At 40.9% G+C, this 21,718-nt stretch overlaps 1 protein-coding gene across 2 annotated transcripts in view; it reads right to left on the bottom strand.

Annotated features, from left to right (window-relative positions):
* LRRC8C (leucine rich repeat containing 8 VRAC subunit C) overlaps positions 1-21,718 on the bottom strand; it is a 114,344-nt gene that overhangs the window by 37,863 nt on the left and 54,763 nt on the right. For both annotated transcript variants that reach the window (XM_087866089.1, XM_045801824.2), the window contains exon 2: positions 3,442-3,583. In XM_087866089.1, the coding sequence (XP_087722215.1) occupies positions 3,442-3,579 (138 nt within the window). In that variant the 5' untranslated portion in view covers positions 3,580-3,583. The remainder of the gene's footprint in view (positions 1-3,441; positions 3,584-21,718) is intronic.

The raw sequence follows: 21,718 nt of genomic DNA, 5'->3' as shown, positions 1-21,718 counted from the left end.
TATTCCATGCTCATGGATCGGAAGAATTAACATAGTTAAAATGTCCATGCTACCCAGAGCAATCTACACTTTCAATGCTATCCCGATCAAAATACCGAGAACGTTTTTCAAAGAACTGGAACAAATAGTCCTTAAATTTGTATGGAACCAGAAAAGACCCCGAATCTCCAAGGAACTGTTGAAAAGGAAAAACAAAGCTGGGGGTATCACAATGCCGGACTTCGAGCTGTACTACAAAGCTGTGATCACAAAGACAGCATGGTACTGGCACAAAAACAGACACATAGACCAATGGAACAGAATAGAGAGCCCAGAAATGGACCCTCAGCTCTTTGGGCAACTAATATTTGATAAAGCAGGAAAAAACATCTGGTGGGAAAAAGACAGTCTCTTCAATAAATGGTGCTGGGAAAATTGGACAGCTACATGCAAAAGAATGAAACTTGACCACTATCTCACACCATACACAAAAATAAACTCCAAATGGATGAAAGACCTCGATGTGAGACAGGAATCCATCAAAATTCTAGAGGAGAACATAGGCAGCAACCTCTACGACATCAGCCAAAGCAACCTTTTTCATGACACATCCCCAAAGGCAAGAGAAACAAAAGATAAAATGAATTTATGGGACTTCATCAAGATTAAAAGTTTCTGCACATCCAAGGAAACAGTCAGAAAAACTAAGAGGCAGCCCACGGAATGGGAGAATATATTTGCAAATGACACTACAGATAAAGGACTGGTATCCAAGATCTACAAAGAACTTCTCAAACTCAATACACGAGAAACAAATAAACAAATCAAAAAATGGGCAGAAGATATGAACAGACACTTTTCCAATGAAGACATACAAATGGCTAACAGACACATGAAAAAATGTTCAAAATCATTAGCCATCAAGGAAATTCAAATCAAAACCACACTGAGATACCACCTTACGCCAGTTAGAATGGCAAAAATAGACAAGGCAAGAAACAACAATTGTTGGAGAGGATGTGGAGAAAGGGGATCCCTCCTACATTGTTGGTGGGAATGCAAGTTGGTACAGCCACTCTGGAAAACCGTGTGGAGGTCCCTTAAAAAGTTAAAAATTGAGCTACCCTATGATCCAGCCATTGCGCTACTGGGTGTTTACCCCAAAGATACAGACGTAGTGAAGAGAAGGGCCATATGCACCCCAATGTTCATAGCAGCAATGTCCACAATAGCTAAATCGTGGAAGGAGCCGAGATGCCCTGCAACAGATGACTGGATTAAGAAGTTGTGGTCCATATATACAATGGAATATTACTCAGCAATCAGAAAGAATGAGTTCTCAACATTTGCTACAACATGGACGGCACTGGAGGAGATAATGCTTAGTGAAATAAGTCAAGCAGAGAAAGACAACTATCATATGATTTCTCTCATCTATGGAACATAAGAACTAGAATGATCAGTAGGGGAAGAAAGGGATAAAGGAAGGGGGGGTAATCAGAAGGGGGAATGAAACATGAAAGACTATGGACTATGAGAAACAAACTGAGGGCTACAGAGGGGAGGGGGGTGGGGGAATGGGATAGACCGGTGATGGGTAGTAAGGAGGGCACATATTGCATGGTGCACTGGGTGTTATACACAACTAATGAATCATCGAGCCTTACATCGAAAACCGGGGATGTACTGTATGGTGACTAACATAATATAATAAAAAATCATTATTAATTAAAAAAAAAAAAAAAAAAAAAAATAAAAAAATAAAAGCCTTTACTTCTATTCTGCACCACTTCTAGTTATTTCCGTTTCTTCCAAGTTTAACTTCTTCTCAGCCGATCTACTTGAAAGTCACATCTACCCCAGTCTTTAATTTCCATTCACTTTTCCAACCACTCAAACTATGATTTCAAATGACCTACGTGCCGCTGTTCTCTCCTTAGTCCATGGGTTAGTTGTATGCCTGCCATCATTGGTCACCACTGCCTTTGACTTCTGAGCCCATCCTCCCTCCTGGTTTCCACCTATCTGTGTGGTGGCCCCTTCTCAGTCTCCTGCCGAGGGACCCCTTCCTTCTTCATCACGCTTTGGTAGTTCTGACATCATCTCACTTGCCACATTCTCCTTGGTGATTCCATTCACAGGCATGGTTTCAACTCTCACACTGAGGACACCCAATGAGTGCCAGTCCTACTCACAGTTTCCCAAAGATGTAGTGTTCTTCCCCACATCCATGACTTAGAACTTTCTTTCTCCTTCTTGGCACCTTTTCCCACCCCCAGCTCCCTTCCCCTGACTATAGCTGGTTCTCCAAGGCTTCGTTTCGTTTTTTTTTTTTTTTAATAAAGATTTTATTCATTTACTTGAGAGAGAGCGAGACAGAGCACAGAGTGAGAGGGAGAAGCAGACTCCCCAGTGAGCAGGGAGCCCAATGCAGGCTTGGTCCTAGGACTCTGGGATCATGACTTGAGCTGAAGGCAGACGCTTAACTGACTGAGCCATCCAAGCTCCTTGGTTTTCCAAGTTTTAAAATAACCATCGCCTTTTCTCTCTTCCCCAAGCCCAGTGCCCCACCTCTGCACTCCCTTACTGATTTACGGATGCCTCTATCATAGTATAACGCTTGACTGCTGGTCTATGTAGTTTTACCTGAGAAATGAACCGTGTGTGTGTGTGTGCGTGTGTGTGTGTGTGTGTGTGTGTATCCGCAAAGACAGTGCCTGGCACATAACAGGAATGCAAAAAGTATCTGGATTCAATATATGAATATGTAGCATCTGTATAGAATAAACTTTCATTGGGTTACATTTTAATTCAGAAATAAACTTGCAGAGTGGTGCCTGGGTGGCTCAGCCACTTAAGCATCTGACTTGATTTTGTCTCAGGTCATGATCTCGGGGTCATGAGATCGAGCACTACGTTGGGCTCTGGAATCAGCATGGAGCCTGCTTGGGATTCTTTCCCTCCTTCTCCTTCTGTCCCTCCCCCCACTCACATGTGCATGCATGGGCACATTCACTCTCTTTTTCTCTAAAATAAATATTTTAAAAAAATAAACAAACATTGGGTAAAATAATGTTGTCACATCAAAATGTTAGTTCAGAAGGTTCCATTTTGGCAAGACAAGTGACACTGTGGCTGTATACATGCTATATTTTACTGTAAGTCCGACTTTGAAAGGTAAGGGATTCCCTTTGATGTCAGTGGCATCAAGTATTAGCTGACTACAGTCCACTGCTCTTTGGGCTCAGTGAAATCTTACAAGTACCACAGTTACCTTCTTAGGAAAGTTCAGTAAATACGTGTTTGGGGCTCCCTGCCATGACTACGAACCCCATACACAGGTAGGTAGAGAAGGGCAACTAGTATTTACGGGGTTAAAAATCACACTGCCAGCTCTTTTGCAAGGTTTCGATAGCAGAGTGACTTGCTCTGGCTTCCGTTCTGACGGGTCTGGGCGCCTACCTGGAGAGTACATCCGAACACACCGATCATCAGCATGGCCACCGAAAGGTAGTCGGTAAACACATCCCACCATGGTTTCAGCACACGGAAGGCAGGCTGCTGCTCAGAGAACTGCCGGAATTCTGTCACCGGAATCATGGTTCTGAGAAAGGAAAAGCTGTGAATTACTTTATCTTCATGCACAACACACAGTATTGACAGCATGTGAGATTCAACCACGAGAAACAGTCTGAATTAGTCCAGGAGCTGTCCCGGCACCTGAGGCTGTTATTAAGCCTTTGAATAAAACCACCGTAGAGTGGTTTCCACATGGAAAAGGCAAGTCCTTTCCTGACTATTATCCCATAAGTGGGTTCCCTTTGGCTGCAGGTGGACCAGAGAGACCATGCGAGGGCAGAGCACTCTTTCCAGGACTCCCTTCCCCTAAACAAATCATGAAGGTGCTGCAGAGAACAGAGCCCAACCTTTGAAGTGCTTCTGTTATTTCCCTTACCATCCTGGGGAAGCTGCTTTAAACTATTTTATATGTAATCTCAGCATTGGCTTGTGTTATTTACTGATCTCTAGTTGTAAAATAATAGTGCTTTCTCCCTGGGAAGGGGAACGACTTTGCCACATGGTCCGTGTCTTAGAAGAGGGAAGATCTCATGGATGGAGGCTGCTGTAGGGGGAGGGGATGCTTTGGAAAGGACTTCATTTTTTCTTGCCTCCTGATTTTTGCCCCTGTGTTTTTGACTTGATTTCTTTTCTCTATTTTCTGTATTCCTCATATTTCACCATGAACTTCAAATTCATCCTGATTTTCTCCTCCGAGAAATCAGTTGTCCCTGGAAATGTCTATCTCTATCGAAATAACAGAAGAGAAATGAATAGGATACACCTGAGGCTCTGGGAGGAAGGGGAAAGAGACACAGCCTCTTCTAGTCTGCCTTACACGTTCTCACGTCCCACTGCTTTACTGTGATCCAGGACCTGAAGTTCATCATCACGCTACTGTGAGAAGGAATGTTCTTGTCTTATCTTATGGCAACGAATAAGGGTAGCTCATGCGAGACAAGAAAATTTCTCTCCCTTTTGCCACCTTTGGATCCAATAATCTAGCTCTCTGCATCTGTCCTTGTCACTCTGTCCTAATTAAAGAGCAAGGGCAAGGCTACATTTGCTGCTTTTCTCCCAAGCCTTGTTTGTGTTACGGATCCTTCCTTCCCGAATACTGAATTAAGGGCTATACAATAAACAGCCCAAAGCAAAGCCAAGCCTCTTCTTTGAGTTCACAGGTGGTTATCTTTGGAAACTATTATCCTGTTATCCGTTCTGTCTTGTTGCTTTAGCTGACTTCCTTAAGCAGTGATTCGTCGTCTTTTTGGATTTTTCCTTAACACAGTGTTGAAAATTTCAACTGCCTGGTGCTGCTCTCACTTATGACCTATCTGACATCTGTGCAGCATTTGATATAATTTTTTTAACGATTTTCTCATTTTATCCAAACACGACTTTCCTAACCCCATTCTGTTACTATCGCTAGCTGCACGCCTGTTGAAGGAAGAAGCTACATGTTATCCACGTGTGTTCTCAAAACACATGTTGCCAGCAAGCCACACAAGCTAAATAAAGAACTTTGCAGATTCCTAGCATCCTTGGCATTTCGGGCTAGTTCAAAGTTTGATGTCCTGACACTTTCATGACCTCTTTGCTTCTTCTCAGTGAATTATTACAACCTCACTGCCCCAAAGGTTTCCTAGTCCCGAATGTTCCAGTGGCAGTCCCAGAGGCTCTAACTCCTCTTAGCCTCCAAGTGCAGCTTCAGAAGCTGCTGTCTCACTCCTTTTTGCATTCCCATCACTTACCACAGTACCTGGCAAACAGGAGGAGACCCTGAACAACTGCTGTTGAACAAGTGAACGAGTGAATTCCGATGCTTGTTCATGGAGTGGGGCTCCTCCAAGTCAGACCCTGGGCGAGCCGGACCAGCTGCAGTGACAGCACTAACAAGCTGGTCTACACCCTTTGATGGGTTTCTTGGGTTTTCCTTCACGGTAAGTTCCTGTCCACCTTGGAGGGAACTGGGCTTGGTCTTTAAAGTGAGGACCAACTTCAGGAATAAAATGCACCAATGTAGAGCAGTGTGGGGATAAAGAAGTCGAATAAAAAACTCCAATAACTAAAGAGAGGACAGATGGACCTTCTGCCCACTGACGGAAAAAAACTTTTTTGTATTCTTCTCTCACAAATTTCAGCACCTCTGATGAAAGTCATGCATAACAGGGACTACACTTGATGTCTCTTTCATTATTATTGTAGCTTCCGATTGATTTGTTACCATTTCAAGAGTTACTGTTTCAAGCTGAAGGAGTCACTTCTGAAAATAAACTGCTTGGGTTTAAACAGTTTTTTCCCCTAAAGATCAATTAGCACAATTTTATTTCTCTTTTTTTTTTCTATTTTAGAAATGTAAATGATTAGCTTTATATTTCTTCCAACTTTGATTTCCAACTTATTATGTAAGAGTTTAGTTTCTCTAATTAAATAATGTCTTTGGAAATATGGCATTTCAACTCAATCATGAGATTCTGGTGTCCTAATTAAAATTACATGATTTTTTACATTATGTTATATATCTGCCTCTGTGTCCTTTTGCAGAAATCCATGTGCATTTCCTTATTAAAAAATACTTATTTCCAAAAGTCATTTTAATGGCTCTACAAAATTTACTTCTCCAAAAGATCATATCATATAACCCTTTGGTAAAGAATATTGGTAAAGTTAGTTGCAAACCCAGAGTTTCTTTCCTTCATTTGTTTGGCTCTTCCTGAACAATCCATCTTCCTCCCTCTCAGGAGAATCTTAATATCGTTTTCTCCAGAATTAATTACATAGAACAAATCCTGCTCTATTAACCCTTAACTTTAAGAATACAAAACTTGTTCTACTTTGATTCAAACCTGATTGCTAACACTGGTCTCCGATGCCTATCAGGTGGGTACAGCCAGCATTTGCTTTGGTCCGCATTTTTCTGGCAGCTGGGAAGTGGCACACTTTTAGACAGTACAACCACACACCATTCAAGGGAACAAGAGCCAATTCCAAATGGTAACATGTATTATAACCGTAATGTAGTGAGTGGCCCATTATAAAAATGAATTTAAAAATTCAATAATGCCTGAGCACATGAAATATGAATTCTACAGAAAAGAAATCCACATATATCGTTCACCATGTCACTAAATTGAATGGCCAATTTTCAGCCCTCACTTATTTGCTCTATCAGCGTATCAGCTGCATAGGCATAATTTGACTATTCTTTATTTCATTTTTAGGATGCCATGTCCTTTAGGTTTTCCTCCTCTTTCCCTGGCTGTGCCTTCTTTAACTCCTTTGCTGTTTCCTCCTCTTCTCCCTGACCTCTGACTCTGGAGTGCTCAGTGCTCAGTCTTTGGTCCTCGTCTCTTCCCACAGTCATTCATCGTCTGGTGACTGCAACTAGTCACAGTGCTTTAAAGAGCACCCACACTAAACACAAACTCATACCTGCATCCAGAGTCATGGACCCGCTTGTCTACCTGACGTCTCCACGTGGATATCCACCAGACATACTAAATGCAGTATGTCCCAAACCAACTCCAGTTCTATTCCCTTATTCCTACGTCCTCCTAACTCCAACAAAGCCCCATTTCTCTTGCAACTTTCCTCTCTCAGTTGATGGAACTTCATCCTTCCAGTTGCTTAGGCTAAAAACCTTGGAATCATCCCTGACTGCTTTTTGTCTCTTACATTGCACATCCAATCTGCCAAAATATATTGTGCTCCTTATTTTTTTGTCTGTCTCCTATAAGAACATAAGTTTCATGAAAGCAGGTACTTTTCAGTTCTATTTTGTACACTGATGTATCCCAACTACCCAGAAAATAATGCTTGACATATAGTAGACACTCAATATTTGCTGGATAAATTAGTGAATACGTAGTAATTTGAATGAAGAACAGGGGTGCAACTGACTTAAGCTTTAGAAATAATCATCATAAAGGCAAAGTGTGTCTCTGAGTAACGTCATGGGAGGAAGATCCCATGGTACAGGGCCAGGAAATCAGCTGGTGTCCTGAGGCTAGTGTGGAGAAGCAGTGCAAGTGAGGAGGAGCACAGAAATACCATGATTTATTTAGGGGTTCTTCTCAGCTGTACCCAAAGGCTCCATAAATCCAAATAAAGTCATCAGGATATGCTCAAACATCAATTATAAAAATAAAACAAATTGCTTTTCTTCTGGCAGTGCAATGATGGAAATAAAAAACAGGAGAAAATGCCAAATTTTCCAGTTCCTAAAATGATCCTTTCTCTCTTGGGAGAACATGACTCTAGATTGTGTTTTACTCTGTATTGTGGTACACATGAAAAAATATCTCTAGAAAAACCCACCAAAGAAGATCATAATTCCATGGTTCTATAGAAATATATTCAATTAAAAGAAAATCATAAACGAGTTATAAAATTTTAGAACCTGAATTGCACTTAGAGAGGATCTAGTCAATATCCTAAGAAACAAACAATTTAAGTAGAATTTTTCCTGTATTCAATTTCCCTTTTCATATCCCTATTTGATGGTATAAAATTTTAAAAAGCTATTGTTAATACATTTAAATGATTCTTGAGCTCTACGGCCCTTACAGTCCCATAAAGCAAGAATTTTGGACTCAGAAGGAGTGGGAAGAGGCAAGTGAAACTTGCAACCCAATGGATACATTTGTGTATTATCTCCTTGCATATTTCCATGGTGCCATATGTTAAATTAATGGTCCAATTACATTATTTGGAAAACATTCAAATTAAGCTTAACCTGTTTTTCTTTTTCTTTTCTTTTTTTTTTTAAGATTTTATTTATTTATTTGACAGAGACAGTGAGAGAGGGAACACAAGCAAGGGGAGCGGGAGAGGGAGAAGCAGGCTTCCCGCCAAGCAGGGAGCCCAACGTGGGGCTCGATCCCAGGACTCTGGGATCATGACATGAGCTGAAGGCAGACGCTTAATGGCTGAGCCACCCAGGCGCCCCTTTAACCTGTTTTTCTAAGGATGGTAGTGGTGGTGAGAAGCAAAAATCACTCCTACCTAGCAATTCTCGTTCTTAAAAGAAAGATATACCTCTTCCTCATTATACTTTTCACATACTTAGAGAAAAATCCCTTTATTCATTTTACATCTTAAGGACTTTGCTTGACATGGTATTTTCCACAGTTATCTTCATCCTAGACAGAAGCTTTTCAATCCACTAAAAATTTGTTTTATATGATGATCAACAGCTGGATTTTTTTCCTCACACACATAGATTACCTTTCTTTACTCAGGCACTTGCTAGAGAATAATGAGAGTGTAAGATATACCGGGTATTGTGCTAGGTGCTAGGGGAATGGAAGTGAGCAAAACAGAAGACAAGGTGCCTGTCCTCACCCCCATATTAAAGAAATGCCTATGAAAGCATCAATTATCATTGGTCTGCTTTGTAAATGTGACTGATTAGTGCTTAGTAAATGTGCCAATGATGCATTTAAAGAAGTTATTTGTATTTCACTGAAGACAGGGTTTATATCTTGTTTATCTCTGTGTCTTCTAGAAAACAACACAATACCTTAGAATGGACCTCAACTCATATTTGTTAAATCAAACTAGGCCTCCATATACACACATACCCACATACAGATACATATGCCCATTTGAGCATTTTGTAGTAAGGACCAAGCTCTTCCGTCTGTTATCATCCTCTGTTATGAAGTATGACACTGCAGTAAATACAAGAGCGACTATTACCATATAGCTTCGCATTGTAAATAATGATTATTCAAGAACATGCATTACTGAAGACAGTGTCTGAGAAGGAGAAAAGAGTCAGGAATAATTTATAATTTCAAAGTTAAGGATGATTGAAATTTTAATGCACAATATTCTGTCACTCGTGCTAAAGAGGATATGTCGATCGATAATGACTTCTTAGGTCTAGCGTGTCCCCAATGGCCAGATTTTGTGACTCCCTTATCAGAACATTGCTCTATTAAGAAACAAGAGACAGAAAACAGATCCATACGTAATAGTCTTGTTTATGATAATAATGGTTTGCAATAGTGCACTTCTAAATCTTGGTGAGATCTTAAAAGAAGGCTCTGCTTTCTTTGGAATTTTCGTCAAAGAGCTTCAGCTTCATCTATATGACACTAATAACTATTTGATGCTTATGGTGTACATTTCAAGTAAATGTGAATTCAGAAATCTTTTCTAAAATGAGGCTACACTGTGATCTAATGGTCTTAAAAAGCAATCATAAAGGATTATCATCAAATGTTACTCACTGCCTTCCTCATCTCTGTCATTGTGAATTTACGGAAAGTCTCTCTGAGAAATGTGGCTTTGGCTCTCTGCATCCCGCTGGTGGTCTTGGTCACCTCTTCGTTTCATGTTGTTTCTCTCTCCTTTAAAGCAGGGACAGTCTTGCAGGAGGCACAGTGCACACACACACACACACCTCCACCCCTTCCTGAACAGGATTCCAAACCCTTGAAAAGACTATGTGTTTCCCTTCCAACTCTTGATATCATTGAAATGTGATTGAGACAAGATTTCAGTCCATCTTATCAGTCCTGACTTCTAAAAACTAAGTCTAGGATTCAAGTGAGTAAATCTGTAATGACTGCTTTGAAGACTCTCTCTTCCTTTAATGGACAAAAAGAAACATTTATCTTCAGTTCTGTTTTACCCGCCTGAGCAAAGCAAGCATGACAGTCCTAAGCAGCAGTGTACCGCGAGCATGCGGAACAGGCCAGAAAATGCAGACACGACAGGCGCTGGCCGAGCAGTCAGTCCACATGGAAGGCTGCTTCCTTTCGGACAGAAGGACAGCCCGCAGAGGACGGCGGGGAAGGCAGGAAGACCCTGTCCTTCAGAACATCAACACCAAAGGCTCTTACTCATTTTCCACTTTCTGGAGTTTAAAGAGTTTTGAAAGCCAGAGGTCACCTTTTGTTTCGTAGTATGAGCTCCAGGGCCCAATATGCTCCATAGTTTAAGGTGAATTCCTAATGATTCTACGGGACGAAGGTGCCTTGTCTGTTCCAACAGGCAGTTTGGCATGTTTTACAAATACATTTCACAAACATGGATAGACTGATAACTTAGAAAAACAGAGTCAACCAAAATTGCGACAGACAGCTAAAGCAACTTATTATCAAGAACTTTCCCACTCAGCTTTTTTTTTTTAATGTGGTAAAATTTTACATTTCTAGCTATGTTAAATATAACAACTAGGAAACAAAGTAACACTGCTCAGGAAACAAGAGATTGGTAAAGTGAGAGATCGGAAGACTAATGGATTTATAGGATAACCTTTTTATTGCCCTTTTTATGAAACTCTTTACAGGGATCTAACCCAAAGGTTTCATAATAGCAGAAAAACATTAACTGCTAAATAATTCTCTTTGGGGCTTTTCACAAAGATTGTTTTTAAGAAGTCAGCTCTTGGTTTGTCTTTCCTGTTGGATGTGCTCAGTAAAATCCATGACGGAAGGAAGTCCAGGTCCTCCAGCCCCCAGGAAGACATGACACTACGTAAGAAAATTAACAACTACCATATTTTATTGTCAGAATATGAAAATGGATGTAGATGCACCTAAAAATTAGAATATTTGGTTTTTGTTCATCCAACTAATAAATATTTAATGCAAGGCTTGTGCTACAGGAAAAATACTTGTTGGGTTTGGCTCTAAATTTAACATATTGATTTAATGGCCCATCTTTTCCAAATTAGATAATATATGAGTTCCCTCTTTCAACTCTTATTTTCTCACAGCAAAGCTAAATGAAATCTAACACAATGATACTCGGTACTCCTAGAGGCTTGCATTCTAGAAGCTGAGGGAGGGAATAAAATGTCTTTATATGAAGGTTCTAGGAGAATATGGTCAAAGGCTACTTGCCTCTTAGATCTAGAATGTGCCCAAAATCTAAATGAAAGAAAAGCTTAGAAAATATGAATCAACTAACTAAAATACATCTGTTTCTGAAGATAATAGATTCTTTAGTTAAAAAAACACAAAAACAAAAAAACTACCCCTAATCCCAAAAGAAAGGGTGAAAGGAGGTGCAATCATTACGTGATTGCAAAGGTCAAGTGATCCGTGTGGCTCTTGAAGTCACTGTGAGGGAGATTCAAGCAATAGGAGCAGGGCCTTGCGGTGTTAATCCTATAACTGAAATAAATGTTCTTTCCACCCTCCTTGCTTTGCAGATTCCTATGGATCCTGCAGACCTTGGCTCTAGCGCCACTTGCTCAGGTAAGACATCCCTGATCTCCCCGACTGGGTCAAACCCGGGCTCTGGCCAGCACCCTGGACTCCCTAGGTGGCCTCTGTCACAGACCCCATTTCCACTCATTTGTGTGGTTCTTGGATTAATGTTGCTCTCCATTCTATTCTCATCACCTAACACTCTTTGGCATGTAACAGATGCTCAACATATATTTGTTGAATAAATGAATAATTAACAAATTTACAATACAAGCCCAGTCTGAGTGTGAGATCTCAGGCTTATTCATTTGAATACTTTGTCAGCAAAAAGAAAACAGAGGGGAAAAAAAATAGGACCCATCAGCTCACATGGAACCCAAAGCAGTGCCACCTTATAGACAAACTTTATAGTATTTTGAAATTGTTTACTTGAAGTTGCTATTATTAGTAAGAAAGATGGCTTGGGGCCAAGGGAGTCCCTTCCTGAGAAAATGATCTCAAACACATTGCGGGCCCTGCTAAATATATTTTTAAAAATGGTTGAAAGACCTAGAAAACAAGCAGCTGAAGCCCCACAATGTATCAACTTGCACAGTGCCGTCTGGTTATCTAAAGTTGTTTTGGTCAGTGACTTTGTCAGTAGGATGAAAAGGTGGACTAGGGAGGCTTGAAAGGAAAACAACTAGTTCAGTAGTTATTAAATTGGGAGGTATTTTTTAAAAGCTTTGATTTATTTATTTGTCAGAGAGAGGGAGAGCACAAGCAGGGGGAGCGGCAGGCAGAGGCAGAGGCGGAAGCAGGCTCCCCGCGGAGCAAGGAGCCCGACGCGGGACTCAATGCCCTGAGCTGAAGGTAGACACTTAACGGACTGAGCTACCCAGGTGTCCCAAATTGGGAGGTTTTATGTATTAATCACAAATACCGAAAAATGAAAAATCGTGTAGAAAGGTCACAGGAATTTTTCTAAAACCTTAGATTTAGTTGGAAAAAGTGAGGAAGAAACAAGGGAAAAACCTAACTTTTTAAAGTCAAACATTTCAAAGCTGAGACACTCTGGAAGTTCTGAAGCAAAATGGGATTTAGGAATGCGTGGATGATCTTTTGGGTGGCTCAGGTCCAAGGGAAAATCAAGGTTTATGGAACAACTGTGGGGATTTGTTTGTTTTTATTTGTTCTGTAATGTTTGATCCTATTTTCAGATGACCCATGTTAAAAGCTTAATAGACTAATGTTTTAGGGACCAAAAAAATGTCTCTATAGACATAAATTTAAATTGTTTTGGTAAAACCAAAATAAATATCCATTCAACAAAGAAACAGAAATCGGTGGAAAGATAGGTTGGTTCATTTCTACCCCATGTCCTTAGATAAACAGAGTCCATGCTGGGATTCTTGTGGGAAAGAAGTAGGATTTGGGAAAATGAGGTGAAGAAAACCATACCATCGTGATTCACCCTTGGTCTTTCCCCTCTGGAAGCTGAGAGAGGGATAAATTATCCTTGGAAGATACCTACTTCAGGAAACAGTTTCTCAAGGATAGACGCAGTGTCTTTAAGAGCTTTGTATCCTAGCACTTACCACAGTGCCTGACAGCTTTATTCATTCATTCATTTTTTTAAAGATTGATTTATTTATTCTGGGGGGGGGCAGAGGGAGAGAGAAAGAGAGAATCTCAAGCAGACTCAGTTTCTTGTTTTTCTTGTTTTGAAAGGAGGTCTCGATCCCAGGACCCCAAGATCTTGACCTGAGCCAAAATCAAGAGTTAGACACTTAACTGACTGAGCCACCCAGGCACCCCTTATTCATTCTTTCTACAAGTCCTAGAATAGCTTTAAACTGCAAGGTACTGAGCTCACCAATGTGGATATAACAGTGAGTAAGCCAGACACAACCCCTGTCCTTATGAACCTTACATTATGGTGGAGAGACAGTAAATAACGACAACCATCTACTCACAGTTGTGATAGGTACGATGAAGTAGACGTTTAGGACGCTGACATATACTGAGATGCCTGAGCTACTGCGGGTTTAAGAAGTGCTGTCTGCATGGAAATATGAAGTTGGGTAGGAATAGTTATCTAGGTAAAGGACCAGGAGAACACTCCAGCCAAAATGAAAGGTCTGTAATACGATGGCTCTTTGTTCCCCCTTTAAGATGTATCGTTTTGCCCTCCATCACTTGTCAGAATCGTTTTGTTTCTGTGTACTTTGACGAAGATTAGATCTGATATTTTCTCTCTCTGGAGACACAGGGTAGCCCAAGCTGGTTCAGGCAGTGAGACAAGGAGGGCAACAAGTTACACATTCTTAAACTGAAATGCCAAAGGCACCAAGACTCATCACGAGTTTTTCTAATTTTCTAAAAATTTACCCAAAGCAACCCTTTTGTAGAAGCATATAGACCCTATCAGCTTCACCTGGTACTTTTCTGCTGAACTGCTTTCTAAAACACACGAACCAACCTCCACTGGATCTCCCGAATCATCCTCCACACAATGCCTTCACTCTCTTGTTAATTGTCTAAAGATGCCCCAAAGTTCTGGGTGGGTGGGCCATGTTTGGTACTGAATTCACAAAATGCTCACCACCAATAGTGAACGTTGTTCTAGAATCTCAGTAGACCAGTCATGACCAATGAGAGGGCTACTCAGTAATTTCCTGGGACTGAACCCAGGTGGCAGCTATGAGGGCCACAGGCTGCTTGTCTCCCCTGCATCTGTCCAAACATGTGCCAACCTGCCATGTAGCCACCTAGCTCAAAATTTATCTAGAACTCCTCCTTTGCAGCTGACGTCTGAGTTACACATAGAAAATTCAGTCTTTGAGCAGAGGACAGTCTCCTTTGGTTTATTTTTTAAAATTTTCTCCTTTTCTTCTTTCCCTTAAATATAACCCCTTCCTTCCTTTTCTTTCTTCCCCCTTCCCTCCATCTTTCCTCCTTCCCTCCCTCTTTCAACATTTGTTATCCAACTACTACATGTCAAGAACTGGGGATAAAAGATAAATTAGAAGCTATAGTCAAATACATGGGCAACAGACCTGTTAAACACGGAGACTCAAAATACGCCATCTTTTCTCTTTGCTCCTTGGTTTTTTTGCATGAAATCAAACTCAAAAGGTTTGTAAGCCAGACCAGCCTTGGGAGAGAAGAATGCCGACTAGCCATTTAGCTCCTGCAGGTAGTTTGCCAAGAGACTTGCCAGAGAAGGACAGAGACATAAAACCAAACAGGAGATGGCCCTGGGATGAAGTAAGAGTGAAACGAAATAAACAGGTACCTTAACTTTCACAATCTGAGCTTAGAAAAAGAATACAGTAAGACACACTTTTTGATGAAACCCTTGCTATAACTCTTGCAACTTGCTATTCAAAACCCAAGACCCAAATAAATTTGGGTAATAATAAATAATATTTGTTCCGTATTTTTATGTCTTTTTTTTTAAGGTTTACTTATTATTTTAGAGAGGCACCAAGACTCATCAAGAGTCTTTTTCTAATTTTCTAAAAATTTACCCAAAGCAACGTGTGAGAGAGAGAGCGTGTGAGCAGGGGGAGCGGCAGAGGGAGATGGAGACAAGCAGATTCTCCACTGAGTGGGGAGCCCTGATGCAGGGCTGGATCCCAGGACCCTGAGATCGTGACCTGAACCAAAATCAGGAGTCGGACACTCAACCGACCAATCAACCTGGGCACCTCAACATGACTTTTTAAAATCAAGATATAATTGACATATAACATTGTATTAGTTTTAGGTGTATAATATGATTTGATTTATGTGTCTATATTGTGAAATGATTACCCAAATAAGTTTAGTTAATATCCACCAACCACACATAGCTACAACTTTTTTCTTGTGATGAGGACTTTTAAGATGGGCTCTTTTAGCAAGTTTCAAATATACAATACAGTATTGTTAACTATAGTTGCCACGCTGTACATGACAGCTCCAGGTCTTAATTATTTTGTAACTGAAAGTTCATTCCTTTTGACCCCCTTCACCCATTTCGCCTACCCCTGCTTCTGGTAACCACCCATCTCTTCTCTGTATCTACAAATTTTGTTTTATTTCTTTAGACTCCACACTTAAGTGAGACCACACAGTATTTGTCTTTCTCTGACTTACTAATGTCACATAGCATAATGACCTCAAGGTCCGTGAATGTTCACAAATGGCAGAATTTCCTTCTTTTTATGGCTGAATAATATTCCCCTGTATATATACGCACCACATTTGCTTTATCCACTGAGCCATCAATAGACGCTTAGGCTGTTTCCGTGTTTTGGCTATTGTAAAGACTGCTGCAGTGCATACGGGGGCTGTAGGTAGCTTTTTGAGTTACTGTTTTTGTATCCTTCATATAAATACGATAGTTCTATTTTTTCAGGAACCTCATACTGTTTTCCTCATACCATTTCCATTGGCGCGTGCACCAATGTTCATGTCTACAAATAGGGCACAAGGGTTCCCTCTTCTCTACATCCTCCCAACACTTGTTATTTCCTATTGTTTTGATACTAACTATTCTAACAAGTAAGTGGTTGATAGATAACAAGAGGTGATATCTCATTGCGGTTTTGGCTTGCATTTCCCTGATGATGAGTGACGTTGAGCACCTTTTCATATACTTGTTGTCCATTTGTATGTTTTCTTTGGAAAAAGAACTATTCAGATCCTCTGCCTATTTTTAATAGAACTGCTTTTTTTCCTGTTGAATTATATGAGTTCTTCACATATTTTGGATAGTAACCCCTTATCAGATAGATGATTTGCAAGTATTTTCTCCTATTCCATAGGTTGCCTTTTCATTTTGTTGATGATTTCCTTTCCTATATAGAAGGTTTTTGGTTTGCTGTAGTCTCCACTTGTTTATTTTTGCTTTAGTTGCCTTTGCTTCTGGTGTTAAATCCAAAAAATCATTGCCAAGACTGATGTCAAGGAGCTTATCCTCTATGTTTTTTCTAGGAATTTTATAGTTTTAGGTCCTACGTTCAAGTTCTTAATTCATTTTGAGTTTACTTTTGTGTGGGGTATAAGGTAGTGGTCCAGTTTCATTCTTTTGCATGTAGCTGTCCAGTTTTCCCAACACCATCGTATATTCATCCATTATTTCTTAAACTGGCATTTATTTTTTTCCTCTGCTGAGAAGGTCCATAAATCTTTTCTAATCCTCAGTAGGATTTGTAATTCCCCCACATATTTAACTACTATACCAACAGTACCTCAGCCATCGTGGCTACAGAAAATCAGAAAACATCTGTGTAAAGAAAGTATCTGTGGAAATTAAACTAGAAAAAAAGAACATGAATGAGTCAGCATGAGGGTCTAACAGCTTTAAAGGCATCAACTTCAAAGAGAAAATGAAATTATTTGGGTTGCCCTAGTAACACCAAGATAAAATGTGGAAGTGAAAATGCAAGATTTAACATTAAGAAAACCTCCTTCAGCACTGAGGTCTCTCACTCATGGAATGAGCTTTACCATGGCAACAGGCAAAAAACATGTAAACAGATTAACGAAAGAGAATATCCAAGGGAGTAGAACCATAGTAATAAGGACTAAGCTAATCTAATAAACATTCTGTACCTTTCTTTTCTTTAACTCCAGAATTAATCAGGGGCAAGGCAAAGGGTTTACAGGGATCAAATGAGACTTTCTTCAGTAATGTGTGATCTTAAATGACTTTAGAAGTTCAACTTTATGTATTATTTCCAACCCACTCATTTTTCCCCAAACGGCATGGCACCTCCACACATTCTAGAGCTCGGGTTTTATTATAGGAAGAGACAAAAGAAAGAAACAAACAGAAGGAATAGGTTGAATTTTCCATGCGCAATCTCTACTTCTTGGGTGGTTATATGTCCCTGGCAATTAAAGCAAGAATAGATGGTCATATTAATGTAGTAGTAGGGTTTTAAAGTATTACTCTAGAATTACAGTGACTGGGGGCACAGCACCCAAGTCAAGGTGCCTAAGTGTGAATCTTGGTTCTGCCACTTGTGAGCTGAGTGACAATGAGCAGGTTTACTTAATCTGTTTCTTCTTCTTTAAAATGGAGAAAAGGATAGACTCTCCCATCATAGGACTACCGGGAGAAGTGTTTAAGAGATAATTGTAGCAAGCACTAATTGCAGTGCTGCAGTGCTCAGTATATGACAACTACTGATTCTATCAACAAAGCTAACAATCAAATTTGATAAGTGTGGTAGGGAGTTTACTATTAAGAATAAGAATTCCTTGGTGTTTGGAGCCTTCGGTTCTAACTTGGCGTATCACACTAAAAAATAATTCTTTATAAGAACCGAAGAAACAAACTTTGAAACATTTTTGTTAACTGGAAAAGGAAAAGCATAATAATAATGAACATTCAATATTATTGTGTCTACTAACTGCCACGCATTGAACATGTTGTCTGTCTATGGAGACGCCACGTTAAACCCAAGAGGTAGTATTATCTTGGCTCTACAGAAGAGGAAGTGTGCGGAGAGAGATTAAATAATTTCTCCAAAGTTTCAAAGACTGTGAATGGCATAGCAAAACTTCCCACTCAGGTCTTTCAAATTCCAATGCCCAAGCTCATTCCATTTTATTAGAGAAATTATTTCAGTCTCTAACAACTTCCTTTATGGGAAATTCAGCCTTGTCATCCACGGGCAACAACACCTATGTGAGGAGTTAGGTATCTGAGGGCTGAATTCAGGGCAATCATATTTGCAATTTGCTCACTGTACTCTAAAATCTGGCATTGAGGGGCGCCTGGGTGGCACAGCGGTTAGGCGTTTGCCTTCGGCTCAGGGCGTGATCCCGGCGTTATGGGATCGAGCCCCACATCAGGCTCCTCCGCTATGAGCTTGCTTCTTCCTCTCCCACTCCCCCTGCTTGTGTTCCCTCTCTCGCTGGCTGTCTCTATCTCTGTTGAATAAATAAATAAAATCTTAAAAAAAAAAATAAAATAAAATCTGGCATTGAGAGAGAAAGTCTGAGGTAAGATCTTAAAGAGAAAGTCTGAGGTAAGATCTTCTTAAAGGTCAGAAAAGGCTCAGCTTCTCTCTCTGTAAAGGAGTAACTGGAATGAGACTTACTATCCTATCATAAATAGCTAGAAAAACAGAATTGTACCAGAGGCACAGACAGTGCTTAATGTTATACTTTTGATTATACCCGTTTTTCATTTGACACCAAACCCTTTGTTGAAGAATGCCACACTCAAAGTTTATACTGCTCCCAGCTCTCTTTGGGGGGAATCTCCATGTGATTTCCAGGAACTCAGAGCAGCAAAACAGCAAGCACCTTCTGTACTGAAAACTTGAATACTGGGAAATGTGCACCAAATTAAAATAGAAGGACAGCGACTACTTACTTCCTTTTCATTGTTCTTTTTCAAATTAATTTGGCCAACACACTTAACTATTAACCGTCTCTTGCCCCTAGAAAATTATCAGAATTTCCCTTCCCTGATGCTCCAGCAAAGTGTTTTTGTCTTATTACAGATGTGCCCACAAAGAGGATCGGCTTTTCTACAAAATGGTTCAAATGTTCATTGTCTTTTTAAAATTATGACTCTGCATTTCTGGCTTCCCCATCCAGGTCCACAAAGTTTCCAGAGGCAGGGAATAGAAAATACCTCACGTCGGGGTGCCTGGGTGGCACAGTCGGTTAAAATTCCAACTCTTGGTTTGGGCTCAGGGTTGTGATCTCAGGGTCAGGAGACTGAGCCTGGTGTTGGGCTCCACACTCAGTGTAAAGTCTTCTTAAGACCCTCCCTCTCCCCTTCCTGTCTCCCCGGCTCTCTCTCAAATAAACAAATAAACCTTAAAGAAATACTTCAGGTGAACTTCATGTGAATGTTCTTATGGGTGCCTAAAGTCTCTTTCCGACCCTGGGCTACAGTCTTAGCTGTGCCAGCTAATTTTGGATGTTAAGACATACCCAAATAAAGTGGCCCACCTTGAAGCTGTGGCTCTTTTAGGGACTCATCTGGCTTATGACGTGGTTTCACATCAACTGAGTTCCAGGGCTCCCATTCCCTTAGCTTCGATTTTCTTCACACCATCAAATAGCGCCCTGCTGATACTTCTACTAGTGCTCTGCTTTGTACTTTATCTCACTTGTTGTTTTGTCCCAGCTCTCCAAGTTTCCACTTCCAGTTTTCCCCAATGTAAGTAATCCTGACCAACATGATGGATGAGATGTGGGGTTTCGGAGAGGGAGATGACACCAAGATTTTTGGCTTGTGAAGGAGAAAGGATGGGACTGCCATTTGCTAAGGGGAGAGGGAAGCCGCAGCAAGAGCGGGTTGGGGAGGGGGTGATAAGCTTGGTTAGAGATCTGTTAAATCTGAGCCACCTATCAGGGGCTCCGTTCACAGCTGGGTACACTTCCCAGCCAGAGCTAGGAAGATCTGGGCAGGAGATACAAGTGTGGGAGTCATCACCCTACAGGAAGTAGGTAAAGCCATGGGGCAGGATGAAGTCACTTAGGAAGTGCATAGCGAGAAGAAAGCTACCTAAGGACTTCCCGTAGCAAGGAGCATTTTCCCACCAGATGTGGGACTGAGTCACTCTCACTTCCTATGCAGAGGAAGAGTTTCTGTGCAAATGTCATATTATCAGACACCTTCTCTGGTCACCCTATTTGTTTATGTTTTAAAGATTTATCTGAGAGATAGAGAGCAAGTGAGTGCAAGTGGGGGGAAGGGCAGAGAAAGAGAGAGAGAGTGAGAGAGAGAAAGAGAAAGAGAAAGAGAGAGAGAATCTCGAGCAGACTCCCCACTGAGTACAGAGCCCCACACGGGGCTCGATCTCACAACCCTGAGATCATGACCTGAACTGAAATCAAGAGTTGACTGCTTAACCAACTGAGCCACTCAGGTGCCCCTCTGGTCACCCTATTTAAAATATTAATACTAACCTGCTATGGCCAGTAGCACACAAGCCCAGCATTCCCTTTCTCATTCTAAGTGACTCGTCTCAACAGCGTTATCTCTGTCAGATGTGCTACCTATGTATTCACTTGTTTACTCGTGACGGACTTGTTACTGTCTGTCTCCTGGGTCATAAGCTCAGTTCCAAAGAAACAGGAACTTTGTTTTGTTCACTCCCAGCTCCCACTGTGCAGAACAGTGCCTGGGACATAAAAAGTACGCAATCAATAGTTGCTGAATGAAAGACAAGTGTATGCTTATTCCGAAATTCTCCCAGTTGTTAAAAGTGTGTAACAGAAATATTTCTGTGAACACCAGGATTTAGAGTTAAGTGCACTTCGTTTTGGGGAAGAGAACCAGCAGCTGTCTTTTGCAACGCTCTGCAGTTTCTCATGCTACCTGCACTCTGCTTAGGGGCAAAGGGGATGCGAAGAAGGCATCCAAGGCCACCTGAGAGATTTATGCATAGGTTGAAAAGAAAATCTTTTTGTGCCTTGTTCAAGGAGTTGGGAGAAGGAAGATGGGAATGGGAAAGAGGTGTTCTCGGCCTGATTTATTTTGAACCTTGGTTCCTTTATAAAAATATTAGTAGGATTATGTTCTTTACTCTCATTGTCTAAGTCACCTTCCAGGGACCTACCACAAAATCCAGTAAAGGCCACAGGAAAGGAAGAATAGGTGTTTGCTAAGCAACAGCAGTGCAACAGCGATCACTGATCGTTTGGGTCAAAATTCTCAGTGGCAGCTGACCAGCAATGCGCAAGTGCAGCAAAATGTGGGGTGTTATGGTGGATCAGAAGTAGACCACATCAGCAATACTGCCGTTCCTTAACAAAACAACAGGATACTGAATTTGGGGTATTCAAGAGCCAGAAAGTTTATCTTTTTCTACAACTAGAATGATTCGGGTCCCTTACTGGAGTTTGAGACTCTCTCTCTCTTTTTTTTTTTTAAGATTATTTATTTATTTGTTTGTTTGACAGAGAGAGAGAGAGACAGCAAGAGAGGGAACACAAGCAGGGGGAGTGGGAGAGGGAGAAGCAGGCTTCCCACCGAGCACGGAGCCCGATGCGGGACTTGATCCCAGGACCCTGGG

The sequence above is a fragment of the Ursus americanus genome, chromosome 12 (assembly GCF_024610735.1).
Source record: "Ursus americanus isolate L20-20 chromosome 12, mUrsAme1.1.p, whole genome shotgun sequence".
NCBI lineage: Eukaryota > Metazoa > Chordata > Mammalia > Carnivora > Ursidae > Ursus > Ursus americanus.
The sequence above is the reverse complement of the archived record's forward strand: the minus strand, read 5'-3'. Positions and strand labels throughout refer to the sequence as shown.